Source organism: Protomyctophum parallelum (genome assembly GCF_964188405.1).
Source record: "Protomyctophum parallelum genome assembly, chromosome: 5".
In the NCBI taxonomy this organism is placed as follows: domain Eukaryota; kingdom Metazoa; phylum Chordata; class Actinopteri; order Myctophiformes; family Myctophidae; genus Protomyctophum; species Protomyctophum parallelum.
Window position 1 is genome coordinate 39,826,838 of NC_139702.1, and position 25,402 is coordinate 39,852,239.

General features: G+C 43.4%; 1 protein-coding gene across 2 annotated transcripts in view; it reads left to right on the forward strand.

Moving 5' to 3' along the window:
• Positions 1-25,402, forward strand: part of rgs12b (regulator of G protein signaling 12b) — an 83,029-nt gene that overhangs the window by 52,475 nt on the left and 5,152 nt on the right. For both annotated transcript variants that reach the window (XM_083765408.1, XM_083765409.1), the window contains exons 7-18: positions 42-63; positions 7,623-7,792; positions 8,524-8,616; positions 11,634-11,777; positions 13,286-13,471; positions 15,521-15,668; positions 16,448-16,542; positions 17,604-17,834; positions 19,448-19,521; positions 21,211-21,337; positions 22,529-22,625; positions 23,186-23,256. In XM_083765408.1, the coding sequence (XP_083621534.1) occupies positions 42-63; positions 7,623-7,792; positions 8,524-8,616; positions 11,634-11,777; positions 13,286-13,471; positions 15,521-15,668; positions 16,448-16,542; positions 17,604-17,834; positions 19,448-19,521; positions 21,211-21,337; positions 22,529-22,625; positions 23,186-23,256 (1,458 nt within the window). The remainder of the gene's footprint in view (positions 1-41; positions 64-7,622; positions 7,793-8,523; positions 8,617-11,633; positions 11,778-13,285; positions 13,472-15,520; positions 15,669-16,447; positions 16,543-17,603; positions 17,835-19,447; positions 19,522-21,210; positions 21,338-22,528; positions 22,626-23,185; positions 23,257-25,402) is intronic.

Sequence of the window (25,402 nt, forward strand, 5' to 3'; positions counted from 1 at the left end):
AGGACAGATCCTGACCCATGTCTCTCTCTGTTCTCTTTCAGTCCGCTGCAGTATCCGATGGAGGTGAGTAGATAATCTTTCACATTTTATCTTCCACCGACATTTGTATTATCTCCAATACAGGAAACACAGTTTATCTTTGGCTATCACTTCACTGCAGTATAATGACAGACTTTACTTTTAGTTGTTCCTTTCTTTTTATCGTCCCCCTGATCATCAGTGATGCATACAGAGTGCATTTTGTCTCTGCTTCCGTAGTCGAAAAACATCATCCAGGTTTCTATTGTGTTTTGCTCATTGCAAAGTTATAATTACAGTAGTACGAAAACCAGCTTCACCTGCCTAGTATAACGCTGACAAATGACTCCCCTTTTGAGCATAATCAGTTGAACACATTACTCATTTTGCTTTGTTTCCAGTATCCGTTTCAAACAAGAGTTTAGTCCGGGCTCCTGAGTTCAGATTGTACTGTGTCAGCAGACTGCCTTGTTCTTCCTTAAAATATGTAGTGTCACTGACATTGTCAAGATCTGTCTGACTGCTTTAACCGGCTAATTTCACTCAAACAAACAGTCAGGTTTTACTTGCCCGACCTCAGCCCCACCCGCCGTACCGCTGGCCAGCAGTACGGACGTACAGTAGTACCGTTGGCGAGCTGCTAAACAAAGCTTGGTCCCATAATATGCTTTTAAAATATTAGCTACAGTGGCAGGCTGGTTGGCAGGCTAGTATATGTTGCACTGGCGAGCCAAAGCTAGAAGCACTGTTTTTAGGAGTTGAGTTTAAAAAACATATAGAGACCGTCCTCATTTCATGAGATTGGATTTATTATGTATATTTTAACAATGGCCATGCTACAGTTCTGACTATCTGACATAGTTATTGACAATTTACAAATTTGGCATTTAGCAGACACTCTTAATCCAGAGCGCTTCAGTAAGCATGGTCAACACAAGCTACAGTAATACATCAAATGTATTGAAATAGTTCTCTATACATAAGTAAACTAAGAACCTATCATCCATCTAACAGTAGAATATCCCTACATTGAAAGGATAAACACTATAGAATGCCAGATCAATATTGAACTTGCACGTGTCTAACCATCGTAATCTATTCTATTCTATTCTATTCTCTTTGATATAAACGTAGCTGTTTTTCTCAGTATCGGGGCATATACGTAACTAATAAACACTCAGGACTCAGGAGTTTACTTTCCATATGCTGTGTCCTTTCCAGTAGTGCCTTCCCTACAGTATGCTTAAAGACAACAACAAGCATGTCTGCTACTCTGTCTGTGCGGTATACACTTAAAGAAAGGTGTGTGTTCAGGTTTTTCCACATAGAGCTTTGCCAACACACAGTAGCTCGCCACTTCCCCTCTCCATGTGTGTCAATTACCATGTGCTAACGCTAGCAAAAAGGCTCTCTGAAGTAAGAAAGCACGAGTGTTGCTTTAACGTCTGCCAAACGCATCAGAGCCCCCGTGGCTTTGGGGCCCCGGGGGCCGTACCAGAGAAAGGGGCTTGTTGTGGACTACAACAAAGCACTGGTGTTTATGGCCCACTTGAGGCTAATTTATGCTTTGGCAAAAAAGAAAGTGTCACTTGACAAACACAAATGTCACACAACACTTGCTGAAGCATAAACTTCACGCACAAAATGTGTCAGCTCTGTTTACGCGCGTTGTATAGTGACAGTTAAAAACTGGACACCACTCAAGCTAGAGAATGCAGTAGAATGCCAGTAGAATTCAACTCTGGAAATTGTAAAACACTTTGGGAGTGCATTTGACTGTGACGGTATGGTATGTAAGAATGCCGATGCACACCTCAAAGGTTAGTGATGGGTGTAAATGTTCGGGAAGGGATCTTGAAAAGGTCTAATGACCGAAACGTTGATTTAATAAAGGGCATCCTTTTTATTTATTCAGAATTTGAGCTACCTTTTGTTTAGATTTAGTCTATACCAATTATTTGACATTCTCTAATTGTAGACTTCTTGTAAATGAATTACTGTAAGTAATGCAGATGTTTAACAAACATGATGTAACTCGAGAGTGTAACATTTTACACTCTCAAGATCTATAATAAGGGTCCAGTATAAGTATAATACTTTTTACACTTGGTTTGAATGCTGAAAATCGTTGATCTACAAGCTGACAACGCATCACGCTGTGACGCGTTGTGAGCTTGTAGATTGGCTATTTTCAGCAAGTGTAAAATCAGCCATTACGACGGCATCAAGGCCCGCCAAAACACATTTTAGTCGACTAAATCAACTGTAGATTTAGTCGACTACAATCTTATGATATTTCGTCGACCTAACCCTAACACTAAGGTGACTAAAACTACATTTGGAGTTTCATTCCAAAGACTATGATTAGACTGCTGCCAAAAACAACACTTCTTTCTTGCTGTCTACACAGTAGCGGTACTACTGCCTCTCACTAAAGTCATGTGATGCAAGGCGCGCAGGCAGCTCGCCTCCCAAAAAAGGACAGCTGTGATAGCCAATCGCCAGGTCCACTCGGGTATTAGTGGAACCGTCATTTCACTGTCAGAGCCCAGAGAACTGACACATTATGGTATTGATAGAAAATAAGTAAGGGTGGGGGAACTACTCCTTTAAATGTTGGACTTTAAGGTTAGGGTATTCATTTTGTTGTTGGTGGAAATGTCACTCAAAGTGTGTGTGTGTGCTCAAAGTGTGTGTGTGTGTGTGTGTGTGTGTGTGTGTGTGTGTGTGTGTGTGTGTGTGTGTGTGTGTGTGTGTGTGTGTGTGTGTGTGTGTGTGTGTGTGTGTGTGTGTGTGTGTGTGTGTGTGTGTGTGTGTGTGTGCGCGCACGCGCGTCAGGGTAGCTGTACAGTATGTTGGCAGGCCTCATTAGTTTCAGTAGTGGCCTTCCTTTAACAAGACCCTCATCAATACTTTAGAGAGTGTGTGTGTGTGTGTGTGTGCGGTTTTAGTTCCCTCCTCCCTCTGCTTTAAATTATTCACCAATCGGAGCCCTGTGTTTGCCTGTATCACTTACCCATTTGGATGTGTGCACATCTATGTGTGAATGTACGTGCGTGGCGTATCTATGCATGTGAACGTATATGTGCGTGCACATGCATGAAGCCACATGCTCTCCTCTTGCGTCGGGCAGCTTTCTCCTTGCCGACGGCTGCTCTCTCTATCTCTAGTTCGCCATTTTCCCTTCCTCTCTTTGATGCCACCGGGTGTATGTGTGTGTATGTGTGTGTACGTGTGTGTATGTGTGTGTACGTGTGCCCTGTCGGGGTCCGTGTGCCCTCCCGTAGTGGTGTGAGTGAGATTGTGACGAGGGGGCGTCCTGGCTGGCTGGCTGGGTGAGAGAGTATGGATGGAGGGGCCTGGTTACCTCTGAGGATGCGCTATCTGGCCCGCTGGCACCACACAGGCTCCTACCAGCTCTACCCAGGTAAGACAGAGAAGACTAGTCTCTTTGCTGCTGTCTGCCATACGGTCCTCCATAGGCTGCGGTGCAGCTGGAGGCATTTTGTGTCCTCCCTGTACTTGAATGACGAAAATGTCATCCCATTTTGAAGTCGACGTGTTGTCAAGGTAGGCTTGGGAATGGGATAATGCTGTTGAGCTGCTACGTGACATGAGTATAGGTCCGCTGTCCAGGTGGCATTGATGGGATTGTCTTCTTGTTTGCTTGTTGAATTATGTCACACACGGTTTTGTTTATGGTTACTTGGTTTACACATGGTGTCAGTCATTGGTGGATAGTAAGGGAGTAAATGTACTGCCCTACCGTACAGATTCTGAGGATCTGTACTCGATTATTGCATTTGTTATATACGTATTACTCTTACTTGAGTGCATTTTCAAGGCAAATATTTTTTACTTTTACTCAAGTACATATCTAGGAAGACTGTCTGTAAGAGTACTTTTAGGTTGGCTGTTTTTATTTTCTTTTTTTATACTTCTCTGAAACAAGAATTGCAAGGTCATTTAAATTCACTGTGAAAACATTACAGCAATTCATTCAAGTAGCTATTTTCGGCAAAGAGATTTGCTGTTTGCTGGGAAAAAAAGGAGTAAGATCAATGTCTATTTCCCTGGGCGACCGCCCGGGCACCCGGTCAACTGTACATATACATGTAGGGTTTATGTGATTGGAAGTATATTGACAGGGAGGAGCATCTTATCTCATCATTTCACTGGACTCGTGTTGTGCTATACTTCGTGTTGTGCTATACTTCGTGTTGTGCTATACTTCGTGTTGTGCTATACTTTGTGTTGTGCTATACTTTGTGTTGTGCTATACTTCCCTAGCTGATGTTGTGTAGGCTGTTCTGAATACTGTCACTGAACTCTAGTCTACATGTAACCAAACACCCCCAATACAAAATAACCCTTCCACGATGGCTGTACATGGGCCACACAACACACCTTGACAGACCGCTTGCCTAGAGTGGCCGGGTGGGCCCAGTTCGATCCCGGGCTCCCCCAGAGTTAGTGTCGAAGTGTCCTTGAGCAAGACACTGAACCCCTAATTGCTCCCGATGTGCAGGTTGGTGCTTTGCATGGTTTCCCCTGTCATCAGGTGTATGAATGGGTGAATGTGTTGCACAGTCTACAAAGCGCCTTGGATAAAGGCGCTATATTCAGTAAATGCACCATTTACCGCCCATTGTGTTCATTCACCTTCAGGTGATGGCCTAGCTAAAACTAAAATTGCTATGCTGGTCGACCTGATTGAACTTTGCTGACTGCATTCTGACTGCATTCTGACTGCATTCTTCACAGTTAACCAACAGCTAGGCTCGCCATAATCGCCATAATGGCTTTTGGTGGATTTAGTCAAAATTCCACGGACTTACAAAGTTAGTGGACAATAACATCACCAGAAACACATAAAGAGCCAGCCCTGAATGACCAAATGAAACCCTGAATGACCATAACAGGTCTGTAACTCTGAGTGTTCAAATGAAACCCTGAATGACCATAACAGGTCTGTAACTCTGAGTGTTCAAATGAAACCAAATGATGGTTCTTTGCACACTCTCAGAGTTAAAGGGGTCCTTGCAAATAAAACATTTTAGAACCACTAGTACTAGGACTCCTAATATGCCATAGTGTCGTAGTAAATTGGTGACATACATATTCTGAAGAACACCTGGAGACTTGACATTCAGTATATTGCGTCTTATGGTCAAAATAAGAACATTATAATGTACGTACGTACGTACGTACGTACGTACGTACGTACGTACACATGGATGACCCCTGGCTAGGATTATATAAGAGAAGAAAGGGACCCACACCCTTGTATACATTCTCGCGCAAGTAGTTTAGCTCTGGAGAATGGCTTTCACAATGGACAGTGTTGACATGAACGGGACAGAGTTTTTAAACATAGACGACTCTGCCTGCATTTAAATATGTTTGTACTTTGACATAATGTGACATCATTTCCGACACTGGGCTGGGCTGTATTACAGAATTAATTGTTTATGGTAAATGTCTGTTTTCTTTGTTTTGGATATTCATCATGTTTGAGGCTACAATCTATAGCTAACACTAGCTATGCCCCAAATTTTCCAGAACGGCCTAGCGCCACCAGGAGGCCGACAGAATCTGGAGGCCTCCAGATTCTGTCCAAAAATCCCGCAAATCGTTACACACTATCTCTATAGTAATGTGTTCAAGCCGGATCTGTCCAATATTTCATATTTCTGCCTCAAATCATCCAATTGCCACCAAAGGCGTAAGAAGAAATGGCACCCTTTTCACATTGGCCTATTATAGCACCACCAGGAGGCCACAGCCTGACCTGGCCTGGTGGAGACCTGTGCCCTGAGGGGCACATAGTTATTACTGTCTGGGGATAAACTAAATACATTTTATAGTGGAAGACTATAAAAGGTCATTGCTACTATTATCCTGACAGAGTACTTGTGGAGTATTGAACTCTGGAGCTTAAAAAAAAAAATCTATACTGTACTGTCCATTATTTTAAACATTTAGATCCGGAGGATGATTCTACAAATGCCTTCTAAATCCTGTTTCTTCTTCTTCTCAAAATTTTCATGTCAAGGACCCCCAAAAATATATGTAATTGGCCGCCAACCCCATCTGAAAATATGTTGTTCCAGGGACCGCCCAGAAGCAAAGATTTGAGTTAAAAATGTAAAAGAATATATTTTCAAAGATTTGAGGCACGTTTTCACGATAAAAAAAAAATAGCATTTCTCAATAGCTAAAGTATAACAGAATGCTTAAACACCAAAAGGGGTTCCCGTACAGAATGGGTTAAACACACATAGGTTATCTGAAACGTGATCAGCTCATTTTAAAATGAGCTGATCCTTTTCCTTTGCACATCAGCGTTGAATCTGAAGCCATGGCAGTGAAGGAGTTGATTCTTAAAGAGCTCATTCAGCCGCCAGAGCAGGGTTTCTCACAGTGGGTTCTGTGGCACCCTAGGGGGTGCCGTGACGTCGCCAGTCCAGGGGGGCCTTAAGATGCTTTGATAACATCCATAGCAGGGAGAGAGAGAGAGTGCAGAGAGTGTTAGAGGGGCAGGGGCTGACATCCCATATAAAGATTGCACTTTTGGACAAAATTTGTGAAAACAGCAGATCTACAAGATCTGCTATTTTCGGGGCGCAACCCAGCACTCTTTAGCTACTGGAGATGTATGGTTTAAGGACATGGACTTCTAAATACATTTATTCAAAATACTGTGTTCAAGTTCAGGAGACTTCCGGGGGGGAAAAAAATCTCCTGAATGCTGGCATGGAACGGAGTGGCATTTACATTTCTTTCACCATAGTGAATGCTGCATTCGTGGTCTGGAAAGGGCAGGACGGGTAAAAGGGCAGGGGCTGAAGCCCCCTTTGATGTCTATGTGTGCAGTTGTGCACGTCCCTGATCCATAGAATTCATCACTATCCCTTCAGTTAAACCACCGGACCCTTTATGCTTAGTAAAACAGACCTGAGTTCAGTTAAACCACCCGGACCCTTTATGCTTAGTAAAACAGACCTGAGTTAAACCACCCAGACCCTTTATGCTTAGTAAAACAGACCTGAGTTAAACCACCCGGACCCTTTATGCTTAGTAAAACAGACCTGAGTTGAACCACCCGGACCCTTTATGCTTAGTAAAACAGACCTGAGTTGCACTGTACTCCATGAGTTAATTTTCCATCTACACCAACTCTCTAGCAGATCACGTTGTGATGCCTTGTGAGCTTGTACATCGGCTATTTTTGTTTTTGTTGTTAAGTTGTGTTTGAAATAGACACTCATGCTTTCTAAGGTGTGATTTGGGGCCCTAAAGATGAATATCAACATCCTTAGTGTCCAATAATAGTGGTTAGCAAAGGTATTACTTGATTGCCTGAGTCCCGTGGTGGGAGTTCTGGTCTTGTTTTGGTCAATATTAAATAGTTTTGTGCACACGCCTGCGACTCACCAGACCTGGATTCTGTTTAGCTTCTTTTTTTTACGCTTGCGTTGTTGCGCCCCTCTTCAACAGACCTGGAGGAGACCTTTGTTGATCCAGGCAACAACGCCTGCATTCCTGGCTTCACGTGTGCAATGCCGTTAATGTGTGTGTGTGTGTGTGTGTGCGCTCCACAGAGCTGAACAGCAGTGAACTCCAGGGCTGTGGCAGTGACAACAGTCTGAACAGTAATGCCAGCCTGCCCAGCGTCCAGAGCCACCGGAGACACACGGAGCGCCGTGTGGCCAGCTGGGCCGTGTGCTTCGAGAGGCTGCTGCAGGACCCCGTGGGAGTCAGATACTTCTCTGTAAGAGGACGCACGCACGCACACATTTTAACCATTTTATTTATGTCCACACAAAGGAGATGCATACAAGGACACAGATACTTATAGGTGCATTGGAGTTGCACAACATCATGGCATGTGCTTTCAAGGCACCACTCAATACTCTATGGGTATAAGTAACAACGTCTCCGCCATATATGACGGCTGCCATTTACATATACTGTAGCAGAGACACCACAATGCTCTGCCAGGCTTTTTTTGCCTCCTTTCTGGGCATCCCAGGTTGTTGGAACCCTCTAACAGCCAGTCTGTGGGGGTCTGCCCTAGGCTGCCAAATATAAAGCCAAATAGTCTGTACCTATATCCCAGCTCTGAGATGTATACGCACGCACGCACGCACGCGCGCACACCCGCTGCATGCATACGCTCCATACTAGGCACATTCTAGACAATAATGCTTGCAGTGAGTGTATTTTATGTTGATGTTGCTGAACCAAACGTAGCCAAGGGTGTTATTCCATTTCAATTCCAGGATATGACCTGAGCACACCTGACCCTGACTCTATCATTCCTTTAATTCTGTTTATCTGACCCCCCCAGAATGACCCTTTCATTCTATATTCTGTTTATCTGACCCCCGGAATGACTTGTGCCTCTTCCATTCTCTCTTATCTCTCAACTGTGTTCTTGTGTGTCAGAACCAATTCTATTCTTGTCTGATATGTTTATTTGTGCGATCCTTTGTGCTGCAGGAGTTTCTAAAGAAAGAGTTCAGTGAGGAGAACATCGTGTTCTGGCAGGCCTGTGAGTTCTTCAGCCACGTCCCTGAGAATGACAAGAAACAGGTAACACATACTTGCTGGAGGTGCCCACACTTTTTTGACTTGAGAGTACTTTCAAAATGACCAGCTCAATAACCGAAATAATTATACAATTGCTGTACCTGAGGGAGCTTTGGAATAGCAGTGCTGGCGTTATACATATTATATGAGACAAATGCACTTGGAATGGGAATAGGTAGGGTTTTGCTGCGTTTGTGCGCTGTCTGCAACACTCACAAAATATTGCATTGTGGGTTTGAGCTGACAGGCCCTTTTTCATGTAATTCAATCAAGGGCACCCCTGACCTACAGCATACAGTACAAATAATAATCAGGATTTCAATTGGAATATAGCAAAAATAGCGGATCTACAAAACTGGTCTAATGAACACGTACAGTACAATTTGCATTGACATTAATATGAGCATTCAATTATTTTTTTCACAATAGACATAAGACAACACCGTGCAGGGAAATAATATAAAGTGCAGGGTTATAGTTCATAGTGCATCAATGTGCCGGTATCACTAGGGGGCAAGGGTGGAAGGGCAGCCTGGCAGACGAGGTGAAAATACTTGGTCTGTGACGGGCTTTCGTAGCCTTCGGCAGCCGCAGTCTTCTCCCAGAGGGGAGCAGGGTGAGGAGGCCGTGGCCAGGGTGGGAGGGGTCAGCCTTCTCCCAGAGGGGAGCAGGGTGAGGAGGCCGTGGCCAGGGTGGGAGGGGTCAGCCTTCTCCCAGAGGGGAGCAGGGTCAGGAGGCCGTGGCCAGGGTGGGAGGGGTCAGCCTTCTCCCAGAGAGGAGCAGGGTGAGGAGGCCGTGGCCAGGGTGGGAGGGGTCAGCCTTCTCCCAGAGGGGAGCAGGGTGAGGAGGCCGTGGCCAGGATGGGAGGGGTCAGCCTTCTCCCAGAGAGGAGCAGGGTGAGGAGGCCAGCAGGGTGAGGAGGCCGTGGCCAGGGTGGGTCGGCCATTATCTTCCTTGCTCTCTTCAGCGCCCTGGAGTCGTGCAGGGACTTGAGGGAGGGCAGAGGGCAGCCAATCACCCTCTCCGCAGAGCGAACAGTCCAGTCCAGTCCAGTCCAGTACAGTACAGTACAGTACAGTACAGTACAGTACAGTACAGTACAGTACAGTACAGTACAGTACAGTACAGTACAGTACAGTACAGTACAGTACAGTACAGTACAGTACAGTACAGTGGACCAGCTGGGTCTAATGGACAAAATGTGTTCCTCCCTGTGAACACAGGACACGTGTCCATGTCAGCAATCGACCGGGGGAGCAAAAATATAACTAAACTAGAACTGCACTCTGTCGAGTGCATACTTGCTTGTTGCACACTAGTAGGCCATAAATGGCCAACTAGTGCGCAAGCAGAGCGCGCAAGTACTTTCGACCGCTGTAAACTGTCAAATCTCAGTATATCTGTGAAGGAACGTTTGAAATGTATAATTATTAGGTGTAACTATTTGCTACCTACCTACTTTATGCATATAAACACCTAGTATTATTAAGTATGGTTCAAGTTTCTATCTATATACAGTTTTATCGATGTAGATATATTCTAGATCCCTTTTTAGTTTTTCAAAGAAAAATAAATCATTGATATGTGATGAAAAAAAAGGTATATAAACTGAATTAAAATATATTATACTTCTAAATGATGACGTAAGACATACGTATACATATACATATACTATATAGAGTATGTAGTTGTAAGTTGATTAGCGGTATACTGTGGTTACTTTGCGCCAAAAACCGTGACAGCCAACCCGCCATTTGATGCGTATGCAAATAAAACAGCAGATTTGTGCCTGGTTTGCTGGGACCAGATTACACAAATGACCATATTTCTTACGTCATCATTGAGATACACACCACGTACTCTGGTCCCAGCAGATCAGGCACAATTAGCTATTTTATTTTACTGATTATTATGTATATAGTATACGTATGACTAGCTCTAAATGATGACGTAAGACATATGGTCATTTATGTAATCTGGTCCCACACACATCAAATGGCGGGTTGGCTGTCACGGTGACCGAAGACCGGGCGAAATTATTACTTGCGCGCTCTGCTTGCGCAAGTAAATACAATAAATAAAAATCACACCCGTGCTAACATATTAAAGTCTAACTCATGTTGATTAGGTGATGTAATGGTGATGTAAAACAAACGGTGCAAACACAAACATTAAACGCCATTAACAATAAAGAGACAATATGACTTAAATTCAAAACGCATTGACAATGAAGGCAAGATTTACGACAAATATTAAACCCGTGTATATCAAAAACGCTAAAAGAAACAAAATGCGGAAAAGCTGAGATGAACGGGGGAAAAAAGCCTTGCAAGGGGAGAACAGTGGGCGAAATAAATCTGGCAGCAGATGAGTTAATTTAACTGTGAAACATTGCAGATCTTACTGTAATCACACACATACTGCACTGCAGAGGCCGATCACATTGTTTGGCATGGATCTGGACTCCAGGTGCTGTACAGATGGTAGAACAACAACCCTTCATCTCTCTCTCTCTCTCTCTCTCTCTCTCTCTCTCCCCATCACTCACTTTCTCTCACCCCCCCACCCCCTCTCTCTCTCTGTTGAGTGTTGATTTCGTCGACTCAAACTATGTTGGAAAATGTTCGTTGACTACTCTTTTCACTGACGAAAACTAATTGAAAATGATGTTATGATAAAACTGAGACTTAATATATTGAGAATGTCGTCAAAAACTAATGAAAACTAAAATGTTAGGGAGGGACTAGTGGAGAAATCAAGCATTTTATGCTTGGTTGCATGCTGAAAATATTTCAGCATGCAAGTAACCAAGTGTAAAATAACATTTTAGTTCAATCAACTGTAGAATATTTTCAGCATGCAAGTAACCAAGTGTAAAATAACATTTTAGTTCAATCAACTGTAGATTTTGTCGACTACGATCTTGTGATACGTATGACTAAAACTAACCTGAATTGTATTCAAAAGACACAAAGGATTTGCTGTCCAGCTCAACGCTGCTCCGCTCTGTGTCCTTCCAGTTGTCTCAGCGTGCCAGGGAGATCTACAACAGCTTCCTGTCCAGCAAGGCCACCACGCCGGTCAACATCGACAGCCAGGCGCAGCTGGCCGACGACATTCTGAACGCCCCGCGGCCCGACATGTTCAAGGAGCAACAGCTGCAGGTGCATGGCACGGAGCGCACGCACGCACGCACGCACGCACACACAGAGACACAGACACATGCACGAACTCAAGCATGCATGCATGTATCAACCATAGACTCTGGGGCGTGTGTTCTCGCGAGGGGGCAAAGTTTCTCAGAGATTCCTTGCGAAGCACAGCGGAAGCATGAGCGGAAGAAATAGCAGACCTACAAGCTCGTAGCGCGCCACTCGGTGGCGCGCTATGAGCTTGTAGATCTGCTATTTTTCAATAGCTAAAGTATAACATAATGCTTGAAACACCAAAAGGGGTTCCCGCCCAGAATGGGTTAAGTGAGAGTGAGAGACATGGAGAAGTCGCATGAGTGACGTTTTAATATCTTTGCGCACAACCATCAAACGTACACAAACAAGCCCACACGTACATGCTAGAACTAAGTTAGTAATGAATGATCATCACATCAAGTGTTGATACAGTAATATAATGGTGTATATAATGTAATGGTGTTCTTAAATCTACATCATTTCATTTACAAGAAGTCCAATTAGAGATTGAGGAAGAGTTGTTATTTTGATCAACGCTTGTCCGTTATCGCCTATATGGTACCAACATTAATACAGCATTACATGGAATTGTGGACAAAATCTTATCCAACGACAACTTATCCAAGTCTTGGGTCTGAGAGGCTGAATCTCATCAAATGGTGGTCCGTGGGCTCAAAGTCTGAATACATAATGGGCCTTGATATGAAAATTGTTGAAAAACCACACTGCTCTAGCTGTTGACCCAGTGTGAGGTTTATCTGCAGTGTCAGGGTTGGTTCGGTTACTGGCTGAATAGCTGCATTGATTGCAGCAGCTCAAATGTTCAAACTCTGATAAGAGTCACAAGTCTGTGGCGATATACCACGTAAATAATGCTTATTCCTTCTTTCTGACCCGATGTCGGTCTCTCTCTCTCTCTCTCTCTCTCTCTCTCTCTCTCTCTCTCTCACTAAAGCAGAACAAATCCACACGCAGTCATGCACGCACATGAGACACTTTCTTAGAATCCTGCTGAGTTTACTGAGATCTTGTGGCACCATTGACTTGACACCAGATTAAATTAATTGCATTTTAACAGTGCTTTTCCAAGTGCTCAAAGCACTTTGAGCAATGGTTCATTCATTCATACATTGGGAGGTGAAGTGGCGAACAGTCGACGCCTGCAGCATCCTCACTTCCCACATTCACACACCAATGGTGGCGAGCTCACAGTCACACCGACCGACTCTTTGGAGGCCATGTAGGGTTCAGTGTCTTGCCCAAGGACACTTCGACATGTAGACAGCCGACAGGAGGAGCTGGGATTCTAACCACCGTCCCACGGATCATTGGACGACCTGCTCTACCTCCTGAGCCACAGACGCCCTAAACACCTACATAATACACAGAACTGTGAAGATCGACATTGAGTTTTTGGGTTCTTTCTTGAACTCTTGTCTCCCTCCCTCCCTCCCTCCTCTCCTCACCCCCTGCTTCTTCTCCAGATCTTCAACCTGATGAAGTTTGACAGCTACACGCGCTTCCTCAAGTCTCTGCTCTACCAGGAGTGCATGCTGGCTGAGGTGGAGGGTCGGCCCCTCCCGGACCCCTACCACATCCCCAGCAGCCCCACCTCCAAGCACAGCACCACAGGCTCCTCGGACCGATCCAACCTCTCCACGCCCAAGAAGGTAAATACAAAAAAACCCTGCAAAATCCTAATTTTGTTAGAAATTGACCCAAGATGGACCCTTCATTTTTCACACTGACAGTTAACTACATGTCCCATCCAAAACGTGGATGGGACCCCCTAGCCTAAAGTACTTCCCACTGCTATATACTTCTGTAGTGGTCCTACACTACCACAGGATCTAAATGTGACAATAAACGAGCAGCTACCGCTGCAGTTGTGTTAGTTCTTAGAGTATATATTAATAGAGACGGCACCCGGAGGAAACCCTGAGGCGAAATGGACATAGTGGCCGAATTTGGTATTGCAGTTTGGACCCAAACACCTGAATGCGCTGGTCCGTTGACTATCATTGCGCACGTTCATTTAATTTAATTTCATTTTATTTCGCACATGGAGTATCACAATACAGTACAAATCATAATAGATAACAATTCATTTGTCTTACATAATTCATTTGTTTTTCATACCTATCTGATACACCCATGACGAAAAGGAGCAGTACCTGCCCCCTTTTCACTCAAAAGTTAGTTTTTACTTTAATGATTGGCTCATAGGTGCCTTTAATGTTTTATTTTCATCTAACAATTTGTTATAGTAATCTTTCTTGGCCAGTCTCATAATTAATACTAACTTATTCTTGTACACTTTATATTTCATTTCGGCATTCTTTGTTCTAGATTTGATGAAGTCTCTGTACAATTTATTTTTCTTTTTAGCTGCATTCTGTAAGCTTTTTGTTATCCAAGGTTTTCTGTTGCCGTTTATTTTTTGCTTATGTAAAACTAATGGACAGTGTTTTTCATATAGTGCCAAGTATTTATCTAAAAAAGCCTCATATGCTGCATTAACCTCATTTACATAATACCCCCGTCCAGTCAACCTGCCTAAGATCATCCCTGAACATGTTTACTGCATTATCCTTTCTTATTCTTATATATCTAGGCACATTTTCCTCCTCGTCCTTCTTAATTTGGCATTCTAATGTAAGAAAAATAGGTAAATGGTCGCTGACATCATTTATCACCAATTCATGATGACACGTGAACGCACATGGACGCGTGCAATGATAGTCAACGGCCAGCGCGTTCATGTGTTTGGGTCCAATCCATCCCAGAATGCACTCTGTTCCTACCCGGAAGGAGGAGTGAAATCGCCTCATGCGCTTTTGAGCAACTTGGAATGCAAGTGGATGGGAGGAGAAATCCGGTGCCGTCTCTATTCATATATACTTTAAGTGTTAGTTCTATTATAGGAACACATTCTACCATACAGATTGGTGGTCAAAATAAAAATGTATTCACTAAAATGTTGACATAGTGGAGCTTTAAGTCTTTGTGTGACACACTGACGCTGTAGTATGATCAATTGGAATGCTAAATAGTGAAAATAGCCCCTTGTTGTGAGCTTGTACATCTGCTATTGTCTCTCTATGTACCTACATTATTTTTTGTAACATACTGTATCTTACTTATCACCTCATGTGCCTAGAATAGAGAGGGCAGAGTTAAAGGTTAAATGAACAAGTGCACATTTGATTGCATGTGCCAGTTATTGTAAGAGCAGGGTCTCACTAGGTCGTGATCATCAGGAATGCGACTGCTGTTCGTCAAAGTTCTTTTTAATGTCAGCTGTGAGACACAGGCTGTCACACGGGTGATAATTCTTACCGTTCTTAAATATAAGCAACATAAAACTCCAGCTATTTGTCGTAAAAGTTACGGATCACCCTGATTACAGTATATACAACCATTCGTTTTGAGTTTTTACGCATGCGGCTGTTTGTGTGCGTGGGTGTGCTTGCGTGCACAGTTGCACACATGTACTTTACTGTCGCTTGCTGTCTGTTGGTCTCACACACAGAGATGCCTGCACATCTTGTCATTTTTATCTCTTGTAAGTTGTGCTGTTTTATCTCTTAGTAAAGTCTTACCTCTTCGTTGAACACAAACTTCCTAACCTCCTTGACAGCAAACAAATCAAGTTTTATTGCAGACTTTTGTTCCCTTAATGTTTGTTCCTGCCTGTATTGTTTTTAACTTTTTTTTAGGAGGACAAGAAGAGCAAGTCAGGCCGTTCTCTGGACAACGAGTGCCGGGATGACTCTGGCGGAAGGAAGGGCATGTTCTTCTCCTGGTCCCGCAACAGGAGCTTCGGCAAAGGCCCCAAGAAACGAGACCTGGCCGATTTCAACTACAGTCAGTTACACATTCTGTATCTCGGGTTTTCGAGCGTTGCATGCTTTTTTTTATATCTAAATATCTAAATATTCATATTTTATATAATTTATGTATTTATTTTGACCAGTTTTTGTACCATTGCTGTCATGGCCATTCATTTGTTGTAGAGATTGATTGATTGATTGATTGATTGATTGATTGAAATCTTCAGTGACCTTCATGGGTGATGATTGGAACTATAGAGATGGCTGAGTCTCTGAGAAATTTGGAGGGAATATTATCATGGCCAGTGGCCTTGTTGGGCACTCAGTTTCTTGGGGTGACTAATGACTGGTCTAACCAATGACTAGTCTAAACTAAGTACTGCACCCCACCCAGTTTCTTAAGTACCTCATCAGTTGTAACTTGTTACCATTACCGGCTTAAAATCGTCTTTACAAACACCTAGGTTTCTGTAGAAGGTTTTAATGTGCTCTACACCAAAAAGCAGTTTGTTAACCAGCGTTGTTGCCATGTTTGTAAAGAGCTACATGATAATGACAAAAGGCATGATTACATTTTGATCACGTCATCACAACAACACAGTAGGTTATGAAAGTAACCCATGTTCTTTGACTATTCGGTTTTGGCTCTAAAATCAACCGAACTAAATTCCGAATATTTTGCCACTATTCGACCGAATAACCTTCAGTGGCCGAATATTCATTGCATCGCTACTTTTTATGCCCAGAAAGCTGGTCCCCTTTCAGTCCACTCACTGCTAATGAGCTGCTTCTGTTTTATTTCCTTGTGGTCAGACTTCTCAGGCAGCAATGGCCGCCGGGAATCCCAGGGTTCGCTGTCGTCTGGAGCCAGTCTGGAGCTGGGGACGCCGGGGTCTGGGAAGAACGAGGTCAGTGACAGCCAGTATATATATACAGTTCCGTTTTTTGTGTGCAATTGAGCTCAGAAAACAAATAATCATAATCCCAAAAAAGGTTTCCTATAAATTGTCACTTCACTGTCATCTGCATGTAGCCTGACACTCAGCCTGAATTTTCATTTTGTTTCACTCCATTACATACATTTTTAATGTGGTTAGCGATTCAGGGGCTGGAGCCAGGCTAATCTGCATGGGGACCACCCTAAAATCATATGGGGACCCCCTTTGGGGGTGGAAGGAGGTTCACCTTTCTTTAGGTAAAGGAATACTTTATCGAAAATAGGACAACGTTTCATCTCAATGGATCTTCGTCAGCATGTTCTCACAGGCTGAGAAGCAGTGAGTTTAGGGGGATGAACTAATCATCGTGGACTCCCTCTTCTGCAATGGCCATCTCGGGGAAATGGCTGCACAGGGAGCACTTAAAAGACTGAATAATGAATTGAAACCAAATGGAAAATTCAAGGCTGAGCGTGTCAGGCTAGCGTCATGGGTCTACTTAAACAAATGCATCTGTCATGGCAGATGGCTTCCTCCTTTATCACCGCTATAAACACACGCTGCTATAGTCTGTATAGTCCCCCATCATCCTTTTCCACTTTTCTGTATCGCCACGCGTGTCTCGTCTTGGGAGAACGGTGCCATCCACTCCATCATGTCAAGATGACCCTTAAGGTCTTAACCCATATAGACCTGAAGACATAATGGTATCTATCTACTGTGATTTATCTACATGGGCGTGTCGGTGGCCCAGGGGCCCGTTATCTCAGTGTCTATGCTCGCACGCGGGTGTTTTCAGCCCTCAGCTATATCTGTCAGAAATACAATACCCGGTACTATAGTCACTTTGAATGGCACCACACAAAGCTACGGATGTGAACGTGTACTGTATGTACCTGCCCAGTAGGGAAGGGGTATGAAAAGCCCTGCCCAGTAAGGGGAGGAGATCCCCTCCCAGTATTTCTTACAGATATAGCTGAGGGCCAACACACCTATGCTCATTCTCCCTCTCCTCCTCCTCCCCCCCACAGGGAGACGTGTCCCGCAGCTCCGTGTCGGCGCCGGCGGAGCGCGGCGACGGTGGCGCTGGGGTCAGCAGCAGCGCCCCCCTGAGGCAGTGCAACATCAGCCTCCCGGACGGCTCGTGCTGCTCGGTGCCGCTGCGGGCCGGGGTGTCCATCAGGGACCTCCTGATGGGCCTCTGCGAGAAGCTCTGCATCAACCTGGCGGCCGTGGACCTGTTCCTGGTGGGAGGGGAGAAGGTACGCACGCGCTCATGGGTTAGAGTTTTCAGTCGCCGCGACTGATTTCAGTTGTTTGGAGCCAGCATTTCTTCTATTTAAGCATAAGAGAATGAGTTGTCGGTTGGCGTAAGGGCCTTTCTGTATGGAGTTAGCATGTTCTCCTCGTGTCCCCTATGGGGTTCTCAACGTTTCTGGCTGGGGACCCCCGGAAATGCCTTGGCCATGTCTTGCGACCCCCGCAAGACAGGTACCCTCACAAAAAACATGCAGTAATCCTGGTCTCTAAACTACCTCTCCCTGGCCAGCCTTGAAACTGCCCCCCCCTGTCAGGTGAAAAGAAGCAGCGTGGACTCCTCATGCATAGAAGGAAGCATGAGGTCAGTCCGCTGCCCCCCCCCCCCCCCCCCCCGCGCCCAGGATTACATTAGATAATTGACACTGGGTGAAAAAAATGGGCTGCAAAATCGTGGTATAAAAATTATATTGTTTGTACTTTTGCTTATTTTAGAATTGGAGCATTCAAAGTGGTCAAACTAGCATTATGTGCAGAAACACCTTCCATAAGACCCTAATGGTCTCTGACATTTCATATAAAAGCAAACGTTAAAACCTCAGTCTGTAATTTCTACACCTGATGTAATGGCAGGAACATTATTGCTAAATAACATCATAATTTAATTTACATATTGTGTTTTAATTGTTTAGGAATTAGGTAGTGTGGGGCCCGCTGTTTCAGTCGTGACATTTTATTTAGCTTTACTCTGCATGTTCCACCACATGTCATTATTTATTATCGCCCATGGTGGCTGGTGAGTTATTAGATCAGGCCCCGAGATTAAGATAAACTTTATCGTCCATTAAGTTTTACATAATATGGTAAATCTGCCTCTGGCACACTGGCAGTCCATTTATAACAATAAAAACATTCATTACATAGAATACACAAATTGCCTTAAAATAGCCTACTATATAAAATGCATTCCCATAATGCCGCAACAGTGATCATGTGTTGTAGGGATCAATAGGTGGTAGAGCTATTTAAATATTTTCTTATTTAAAATGTCCACTGCCGTTTGGCACAAACAACGTCTTTTTTGTGTGCTAATGGCACTCTCTAAGGCGCCTGACGCATAAAAGAGACAGCTGTGTCTTATATGTACTTGTCAGGCGCCTAAGCCTCCGGCCTGCATGTTAAGAGGTGAACTTCGGGGCGAAGAGGGTGGGTGGAATCATTGTAAATCTGAACTGCCTTCTAGGTTATGGAGCGGTTGTACAGTATACAGTAACGTATGTCCTGAAATTGCAGTTGTTTGTTTCCAACGATCTTACTAGGCTGGTTGACTACCTGGAACTTAAAGTACTGTACTTTAAGTACATTTCGAAGCCAATACTTTTACTTGAGTACATTTTTAATTCTGGATTTTACTTGTAAAAGTAATATGTAATATTTCTACATTTCAGTACTTAAGTAAAACATGTGAGTACTTTTTCCACCAAATACCATTGGTGCTGCAGGATGTAGAATATGATTAATCTTGGTCTTGGTCTTGCTCTTCTAATTACCCCTCCCTCCCCCCCCCCCCTCTCTCTCTCTCTCTCTCTCTCTCTCTCTCTCTCTCTCTCCCTCTCAGCCTCTGGTTCTGGATCAGGACTGTATGACTCTGTGTTCTCGGGATCTCAGACTGGAGAAGCGCACTCTCTTCAGGTACGATTGATTGATTGATTGATTGATTGATTGATTGATTGATTGAAAATGTTATTCACACTTTGTAGAATGGGTACTGTTCAAACGAAAGTACAATCCAAAAACTGCTAAGAGGATAAAACCATAAAAAGCACTAATTAAGATCAGGGTCCTCCATTTTCAATTAATCAGAACATTTAAAGACATACAAATATGCACTTCTATGAAAAAGAGGAAATCATCATATATACAGTTAACCCATTCAAAACGGGAACCCCTTTTGGTGTTTTAAGCATTGTGTCATACTTTAGCTATTGAAAAATCGTGAAAATGTGGCGCAAATCTTTGAATATATATATATTCTTTCAGAGCAAACATTTCAACTCAAATCTTTGCTTCTGGGAGGTCCCTGGAACAACATATTTTCAAATTGGGGTCAGCGGCCAAATACACATAATTCTAGGCGTCCTTGACATGAAATATTGAACACCACTGAACATGGAATCATAGACATTTCAGAAAACTGTTAGGATTTAGAACACATTATTTTAAATTTCAACGTCAGGCCTAAGCAAGAGAAAAAAAAGGTAAGAATGTGTACAGTGTGGGGTGGGGGGAATATGACGATGACATTAAGTTATTGTTTGTTTATTACGGATCCATTCGTCCTCGCCACAGTGAAGACTTGTCTTCCTGGCGTCCAGGTACATTAACATGAAGTTATTGTCAGCTCTAATATCTATTCTGCGTCAGGTTACATATTTGTACTAGCGTTTTATTGGAAACTATCAATCCTTCTCTGTATGCGGAAAGCAAGCGGATAAAAGTCAAATGTCAGCACTGTATAATGATCATGATTTATGGATCCATATCGGAGCTATTTTTAAACTGAAAAAAAGATAGCATGACTTTTCCTGAGAGATGCATACATCTGCATGAACATTAATCCTATGAATCAAATTGGCCCCTTCCACCGTCTGACTGCTTCCAGGACTGGTGGGAATCAGTGTTAATTTTGACAGAAAGTTTAGTTTTAGTCGTAGTCTTTTGAATAGTTTTAATTTTGTTTTAGTCACATTTTAGTCACCTGGAATGTTTTAGTGTTAGTCTAGTTTTAGTCGACTACATAATCATAAGATTTTAGTCGACTAAATATACAGTTGATTTAGTCGACTAAAATATATTTCGGCGGGCCTTGATGCCGTCATAATGGCAGATTTTACACTTGCTGAAAATAGCCAATCTACAAGTTCACAACTTGTAGCAGATATTTTATTTTGAGCATGCAACCAAGTGTAAAATTACTAACATTTTAGTAATAGACGAAATTGTCAATATAATTTAGTCTTAGTTTTAGCTTATAGCTTTCGTTTAGTTTCCATTTAGTTTTCGTCAGTGAAAAAAGGTGGTCGACAAATGTTTTTCGTCATCATTGATTGATTGATTGATTGAAAGATTTATTAACAGTATGCAGAATAGGTACATTTCAAGCACAACTCAATACAAAAACTGTTAACTGTGGACACCATAACGCATTACACTTGTTTACAACAGGGTCCACCATTTTTCAATTCATCAGAACATTTAGAGACATACAAATAATACACTCCTATAATAACAAAAGACAGGAAATCCACATAAAAGGAGGAGGTAAATAAGGGAAACATTGTATTGTAATTGTAATTGTATTTCATGTTCTCCGTCCTCCAGGCTGGACCTGGTTCCTATCAACCGCTCCGTGGGTCTGAAGGCCAAACCCACCAAGCCGGTGACTGAAGTTCTGCGGCCCGTGGTGGCCAAGTACGGCCTGCACCTGCCCGACCTGGTGGCACGCATCGTATGTCTGCCCTCCCTCCTAATGTCTGAATGAATGTCTCTTAACCCATTTAGACCTGAGGACGCATCTCTGTCACCTCGTAGCTTTTAACCACTTTTAACCATTATTTTTAACTTTAGCTGTTGAAAGATAGCAGATCTACTGTACAAGCTCATAGCGCTGCACCGACTTACTGCAATACGAGCTTGTAGATGTTGCTATTTTTGAAAAATCGCAAAAATGAGTGCAAATCTGTGAATATATTCGTTCACACACACCTTTTAACTCATATCTTTGCTTCTGGGAGGTCCCTGGAACAAAATATTTTCACACCGGCCCGACCGGGGTCCTTGACATGAAACAGTTTGAGAACCACTTTGACATAGAAATATTGATTTAGATTTTCTGAAAACTGTTTAGAATGACATGTGTAGAATTTGGTCTCAGGTCTCAATGGGTTTACGTGTGTTTTTGAAAGAAGAGGAGGAGGGTTTTCCCACCAAAATTAGCACTTATGCAGGGTTTGAAATTGTGTAGAAACCCACAAAGCAAAAAGAAATGCGAACAATGTCTACCTGGGTGTCCAGCTCAGTGGCCTTGTGGTTAGAGTGTCCGCCCCGAGACTGGGAGGTCGGGGTTCAATCCCCGACCGGGTCATACCAAAGATTCTAAAAATGGGACCCAGTGCCTCCCTGCTTGGCAGGATCAGCATCAAGGGTTGGATTGGGGGTTAAGTCCCTGAGACATACTAGCGTCATGTCCAGGGGGTGTACTTGTACATCAAGCTGCCTCACGCTACAGAAACAGGAGATAGGCTCCTGGCCTATGGGCCTCATGGCTCGGCAAGGCTACTTACTTCCTGTGTCCTAGCTGTTTCCATCACTGCCCATCAGACCTGGAGCCAAGACGATGGAGGATTTTACTTTGTCATTGAACACAAGTGTAAAACGGAACGATCTTGATGGCATCAACAAATCCAATACATGATAGGTAACAGCAGTGTTTATAAACAATACAGAGTCATTGTATGTACAGTCAGTGAGGAGGTCATTAGTCCAGCTGGAACTATAGTACTGCAGAACGCGTTCTGCTTCCTCACTAAAAGACAAAGCCAGATGTTAGTGGGTGCATGTTGGTGTGTTTCTTCGGGTCTTATAGACCGTAGTTCTAAGTGTGTGTGTGTGTGTGTGTGTGTGCGTGTGCGTGTTGCAGAGTGGAGAATCAGAACCACTGGATCTGGGTCTTCCTATATCAAACCTGGATGGGCTCAGAGTAGTGTTAGACATCGCAGACCACATTTCTGGACAAGGTAAGATGCACACACACACACACATACACACACACACACACACACACACACACACACACACACACACACACACACACACACACACACACACACACACACACACACACACACACACACACACACACACACACTTTGATCAGAACGGCAATGTTCTGTCCTCATTTCTGACTTAACCAAGCATCTTATCTTAATATTAACGCTTCTAAAGAGAGATGAGATGTGAGAGTGCGAGGTACAGTATAATGGAAAATTACACCTCCTGGTTTGCGGGGGAAATGGAAGGCGGGGCATTTCAGAGTAAAATCTGCCTCATCTGCTGGGCACATCTGCTGGGGCACTGACTAGTGCCTTTATTTTGAAAAATTTACGGCGCACTGGAAGTGTTAAAACACAATGGCGGCTGATAATTATGATTCAAACACCTGAGGAGGAATTTCAATATAAGCCACAGTTTGTGCTGGAAACATTGCAGTGTCGTGTTTAGTTAGCACCGACATTGATGACAGGACTGACCACCGACGTCATGTATCATATCATCTCCCTCTGCTTCCTCCCAACAGACAAGCAGAAAGCCAGCCCGTCCAAGAGTCACGCTAACCCCGCCTCTACGAGCAGGAGCCAATCGGCAACAGTAAGACCTTAACCCACATCACTTCCTGTTTGTTTGTCATGACTCCGGAATGTTCCCACCACTCACCCAATGTATGTGCGTTGCTGGAGGATGATGTCACGCAGCTATACTACTGAATGTGTGTACAGTACGGTCGTGCTGGAACCATGATATGTCACGCTGCTACTAAGTGTCTCTGTTTGTCTTGTCTTCAGCCACCCATGTATCTCTTTTGCCATGCATTTAAAATCACTGTTCACTCCGTGTACCGTGTGATTGGGGAGGGACTGGACTTTGTGTGATTGTCTACGTGTGTCGTGTGCAACGCCGGCCGGCGCTGGCCAACGAGTCCTCCTGTCACACTCTCCCTAAAGTGTCCCTAATGTTCTCTTGATGTGATCTGCCTGTGGCTGAGAGCAATGTTATAACTTTCCTCTCTGGTTCTCTTCCTCCCTAACAAACAACCGTCCCCCCCCACACACACACACTGCCGGGGTGGGTGTACAAGCCTAGCTTAGGGAGAGCCTTGGCTGGGTCATCCCAAACCTCCAAAAAAAAGCCTCTCCCTTTTTGTGTATGTGGACAAAATGGAAGTCAGCCGGTGGTGGCGGTTATAGAGCTTCGGAATGCTGTGGGAATTTGATTCCTTCATCAGTTAAGTGTTCTTTTATAACAACAACCATCTGTAAAAAAAAAAAAAAAGGCTTTTACATCTTGCTTGAATCTAATCGGATTTGCCTAAATCGTTGTCATTTCCCACTTTGCGGGGTTATTACAGTGTGGTTGGAGGTGATGTGGTCGTCGTGGTGGTGTTGTGGTGGTCAGTCTGTCTTTCAGCCTAATTCATACTCGATGCACTAGAATTAGGCGTCATCAGGGACAGCTGTCGGTGTCGACCTCCATTGGTGGATGTTTTCATTGTCTGAGTGGAACATTTACTCCTTCCCTTATATGTCTACACTTAGTATGAAGTCGTCATCAGTGTTAATCTAACTCTGAGAGTGTAGAACTGTGTAACGGGTCCATTTGGTTACATCTGTACACTCCGATATAAGGGATACATTGACACTGAGGATCATTTTAGTGTGTGTTTTATTGAAAATGTTTAGTCGTGATATTATTTCAGTGAAATTGAATGATATCTCCTTGATCTCTTTTGATTGGATGAGTAAAATCCATCCGGTATTTTGTTTCACTCAGAGTGTAGAGTAGGAGAGTAGCGACACGCTTTGATCTCGCCGCAAAGCGGGTGCCTATGGGCTATAGTTCCAAACATTGGAACTATCCCATTGAGATAGAATGAGCACTTCCGCATTCCATTGTTACAATGGAAGTCAACGCTAGTGTCGCCACTCTCTTACTATATTCCTCTGGTTTCACTATTGTTCACTTCACGTGAGCCCATCATCATCATCATCGTCATGTGTTGCACCCTGTCCTCTATCCCTCCGTCTGTCTGCGAACAGCATAGTGTCCATTGGCCCGTTGAAACTGCGCACACACACACTCACTGGGTCATAGAGCAATTTTTATGGGTCACAACTCGAGTAAATATATTTTTTTCTTTTCCTAAATTAAAAAAAATATGTATATTTCAAAAGATTTTATTTTTAATAAAATGTGTACAATTATTTTGGAAATGTTAAAACAAACAAATAATATAAAAACATAAATGAATACATAAGTAAGTAAGTAGTAGTAGTGAAAATAGCGGCGTGTGGTGAGCTTGTAGATCTGCTATTTTAACCCGTTTGCGTCCCAGGCAAACGTCTAATCTCTCTTTTGGGATCTCGACCTGAAATGTTTGGGAACTTTTACTAAGGCTCACTACAATTCCCATAATGCTTTGGTGCACTGCTCCTCCTTGTGGATAGGGGGAAGACTGTCTTACTGAGACAACATGTAGTCCAGGAAGTAAGCGAACCCAGTGTCCATGACATCACAGACACTGTGAAATACTACAATTATCTAAAAACACATTATTACCCACATAAACAAAACCCCAGGAAATTGTTTCTTGTCTCCCAAACATCATTAAAATAATGGAAACAGACAACCCGAGTCCTAAATATGCACTACAATCATACAGTATGTTCCACCTGCACCTACATCAGCATAATACTCTATTCTCACAAGGGAACATGCCTCGTCATAACGTGTCGCCATA